Source organism: Blennius ocellaris, assembly GCF_963422515.1.
Source record: "Blennius ocellaris genome assembly, chromosome: 1".
Classification (NCBI taxonomy): domain Eukaryota; kingdom Metazoa; phylum Chordata; class Actinopteri; order Blenniiformes; family Blenniidae; genus Blennius; species Blennius ocellaris.
Window position 1 is genome coordinate 3,237,194 of NC_137650.1, and position 4,532 is coordinate 3,241,725.

Sequence of the window (4,532 nt, forward strand, 5' to 3'; positions counted from 1 at the left end):
GAGGGAGAGAGTGTGTGTGTGTGAGGGAGAGAGTGTGTGTGTGAGGGAGAGAGTGTGTGTGTGTGAGGGAGAGAGTGAGGGAGAGAGTGTGTGTGTGTGAGGGAGAGAGTGAGGGAGAGAGTGTGTGTGTGTGAGGGAGAGAGTGAGGGAGAGAGTGTGTGTGTTTTACGTGTCACTCTGAGTACACTTCACAAAGCACCACGGTTTAGTTTGAGGGTCTCCTCAGTGAATGCGGCTTTCAGAGGTTGTTGGTTTGAATCGTTTCTCTTTCAATAGCCAGCGACAATGAACGTTTGAAAAACAAAGAGGGAAAAAAAAGGGAGGGAGAATAAAGGAGAGGTTGAGGATAGAACCTAGCAATGAATGAATGAATGAATAAATAAATAGAAAAAACAAATAAGCTGGCCTTGAATGAATTACCAAAACAGTAATTTTTCCATTTTATTGACTTGCATGTATTTCCTACAGATTCACTCAAAACATATCTATAACCTCAACTTGTGGACTCAAAGCCACGACTAACTTTACCTCCTCACCTTTAATGATGGTGTTTTATCCTCCATGGTTTAAATAAGTCCCCATTAACTGGTTGAGAGAGCCGGCTGAGGTACACACAATGTACCAGTTGCCTTTTTATGTTTTGGTCACAACAAATGTCATTCATGTTTGGTCTTTTCTTTAAAACAATATTTCTACCTCAATCATGGCTATGAGGGGCCTCACACATCAAACACATCAAACATTCCATGTATGTCACTGATTCACAGGCAGTTTTATTCTAAGCACAGCTCTATGTATAAAAGACACAAACAATACTTGCCTCACCAAAAGTCGCCCTCTTTTCACACATTGCAGGATGATTACTATGAGATAAATGTGCCTGTAATGTCTTGACACACATTTTATGTGGATCATTACAGAAAACCTGTTCAGAAATAATCCAAAATTACACACTAAATAGAGTTAATCCTATTTCAAACTTCATAAGCAAATTATATCATAGCATGCTTTAAAAAAAATGTTTTGTTTCATAGTTTTAAGTTTTAAGCATCTACCCAAGTTACAAACAAAGAAAAAGTAGCTAGGTCTAATTGCAAAACATGAATTTACATTATGGGTGCCTATTTTTTACTATACACCTTCTTGTTAAATCCCTGAAATATAAGTGTGTTGATAAATGTCAATATTCTCATGTGTTATATTTTCAATAGATTAGGGGATATTACTTTGACTTGTATTCTGTTGTTGCAGAACGACTCTAAACACAGTCACAACCTCAAACCCTTCACCTGACCTCAATATCAGTCTGATCTTAAATATGCATGTGCCTGAACATTTCTTCATGTCCTTTATGACTTCAATTCGTCTTCAAGTCCCCATGAATCAGTGGGCAATCAGGCCGGTGTCCCCACAAACGCAGACAAACAGGTTCGCATACACACACTGAATGAATGAAACAGGTGCAGGAATACGCTCTGCCACCAGAGGGCAGCAGAGGATCTGCCGGCAATCTGAAAGAGTGGCACGTCACACAAGCTTGTCATTTAACACAATGTTATACACACACACACACACACACACACACACACACACACACACACACACACACACACACACACACACACACACACACACACACACACACACACACACACACACACACACACATACTCTGAAGAAGCAGCCTCAAAAATCCATTTACACGTTTCCAGACTATCACCTGCACTTCACAATCAGTAGGTTGTGCCAGACTTCACACACACACACACACACACACACACACACACACACACACACACACACACACACACACACACACACACACACACACACACACACACACACACACACACACACCAAGCTCGGCGTTCAGTACCGGCGCCGTCTCTGCCTGTAAACTGCCTCGACTGTCCGTCTGCCTTCTGCTGCTCTCAGTACATTAAAGATTAAGTGTACAGGTGTGGACAACATGTCTGTGTGTTTAGTGCCAACTGGGCCATCCAGCAACATGTTTGAGAGGAGCTACCGCGAGTTCACTAATCCTCCAGACAACCACTGACATGCTCTGTGTGGACGTGTTCAGAGCCAATGCCCCTTGTGTTTGAGTCATTTTGATGTACTTCATAGCTGATTTAAGACGGTATTTACAAATCAACTGTATGGATTAGAGAATTAATGTAATAAGTCATGAACACATCAACTCAACTAACAGCCCTGGTGAAAAAACAAAGCATGTGGGGACAGTTTGTTTAAAAGCAGAAAGCACTGTCTTGTAAGTAGCAAGATGTGTGACAAAATGTGTCTCTATTTTCTGATAAGACACAAGCAGAAAAGATCAGCAATAAATGGACTGTTTGTAGAGGACCAGGTAAATTATACAGTAAAAGATCCGATGTTAGTGTCAGTGGTTTACTACAACAGCTAATGTGCTTTGGCTTGTGCTGCATATTTTATGAATGCAAGGTTTTGCCTCAGATTCCTAAGAAACAGATTGGAATCTCAGGGAACAATCATGTATAATTTATGTGCCGATAAAATACAGGATGTCAGAAATGCAGACAGATTGAGTAAGAAAGGACACATTTTCCTTGTTGAGCAATGACTCAGGCCTCAACCCACACGTATGACTGATACTGTGGGTTCTGAAATCATCTGCCGATCGTGATCGGCCGAGTAACAGAAGCTTGTTGAAAGTGCGAGATAACTGCAGGCAGGAACCTCGTCCCAGGAGAGGCTCGTCTCAACTGGCTCTGCCCTCGCAGCAGATTGGGTTCAGGTACTCCACTGAGACTTGGGTCTGAAAGTAAAAGGTTCGGAGTCTTCGCCTGTGATATTTGCCTCGGAGCCCCTTGTCTCATTCAGCAGCTCCCCAGAGTGAAACATGGCAGACGAGTGAGGGAATGAGGACAACAGACCGAATGTAAAGACGACCAACATTGACTCTACATCCAGCAAACAGGAATCATCAGAAGGTTTGTCAAACAGTCATCGACGACCTCTCACTGTCAGGCTCAGATCGGAGGAAGTTTTTCATACGACCGGCCCGGAAGGTCAAGGGTTAACCCAGCCGAGGGTGACGACGCTGCTTCATCAGCACCACAGGGATGAAGAGCGGAAGAAAGGAGGACAGAGAGGAGCGAGAGAAAGTCACGGAAAGTAGGTCAGTGAGAAAACGTGATTAGCACTAAACAAGCAACACCAGCAGCAAACTTGTGCCGTGCCCTCCGGCAGCCGGACGCCAGTGAGGACAGGCTGGCCAGCCATGCACTTGCTGGCTCGCCAGCACACACACACACACCCACACCCACACACACACACACACGGACGCCTTCTTTCGACTGGCTGCCTTACATGGTGCTGGAGCGATCCCCCGTGCCGTCGCAGCCCTTTTGCGTGGGGTTGCTAGGCACAGCCAATATTTGACCAACACAGCAGAAAGCAGCCCCCCCTGCTGCCTCCTGCTGCGCCGCCATCCTGGACGGCAGAGTCCCAGCCTGCTACGCCTCCTTCCAGGAACTCACTGCACACGGATGAGAGGTTCCTTCACGCCAAACTGAGCCCAAAGAAGGACGGCGCTGAAGAGAGTCTCTCTTCAACTCTATGAACTTCTGTAAAAAGTGAACCTCAACCGTGTTTCTTACAAAAAGTTCCAGCAACAACATCAGTCTCACACGTTTGTAGCACAGCAGAGAACCCCAGTAGCAGTTAGTGGTGGAGGTAACCAGTTCACATCCTGACCTGAGTGTTTCCATCGTCCTCTGACTCCGGCGTGACGCTCCTCGGAGGCCTTGAGCCCCCCTGCTGGCTCAACGAGGGGATGTGGCTCTTGATGGGCGCTGGGTGCAGGGGCAGGGCGGACGGTCTGCCGGGATTCTGGGGTATTGGCAGGGCACTGTGCACCGGTTTGGGTTTGAGGAGTCCTGACTTCATCTTTGAGGCCACGAGGATGGCTGGCATCTTCTCCCCAGCCTCCTACCGACCACACGCTGGCCTCCCTGCCAGGCTGGGACAGAAACTCTGCCACTAGCTAGGGGAAAACTCCTGAACTAATTTGAGAGACGGATCCTTCTGTCAGCAAGAAGGTGTCACATTAAGTTTGCAACAGATCTGCTACTTGAGCGAAGTAAAGCATGCGATTTGTTGGAGTCCCAGTCTGAACACCTCCTGTTGGGTCTCAGCAGGGGGTGAGCTAAAGCTCCCCAACATGCAGCACGGGACTACTTTTAAATCCACATATCCCACCTGTTTCCTTGGCACCGGGCAGCTCCGGCTTCTCGTTTTGTGTAGAAAAGATTAAATTGTCCTCTGACTTTTCCTTTAATGGTTTTCGAAATGGAAACAGAGCAGTCCTTAAAGGAAAAAAAACCAAAAACCACCCTCGTCACACCTGGTGGCAGAGCCAGCGTTCCCCTCCATGTCTTTCCAAGGACTGACTTAGAGGGAAGATCCTGGAGGACGCAGCTCCTCTCCCCCCGCTCATCACACCACTGCTGCCGGGCGACGGGACGGACGACTCGGCTCGTCGAGCAGCG

At 46.8% G+C, this 4,532-nt stretch overlaps 1 protein-coding gene across 1 annotated transcript in view; it reads right to left on the minus strand.

Annotated features, from left to right (window-relative positions):
- The window catches only part of nav2a (neuron navigator 2a), a 139,154-nt gene extending 135,182 nt beyond the window's left edge, over window positions 1-3,972 (minus strand). Inside the window, 1 exon segment of the mRNA XM_080519522.1 lies at window positions 3,739-3,972. Coding sequence (XP_080375648.1) covers window positions 3,739-3,957 — 219 coding nt within the window. The 5' untranslated portion in view covers window positions 3,958-3,972.
- Between the last annotated feature and the right edge of the window lie 560 nt (window positions 3,973-4,532).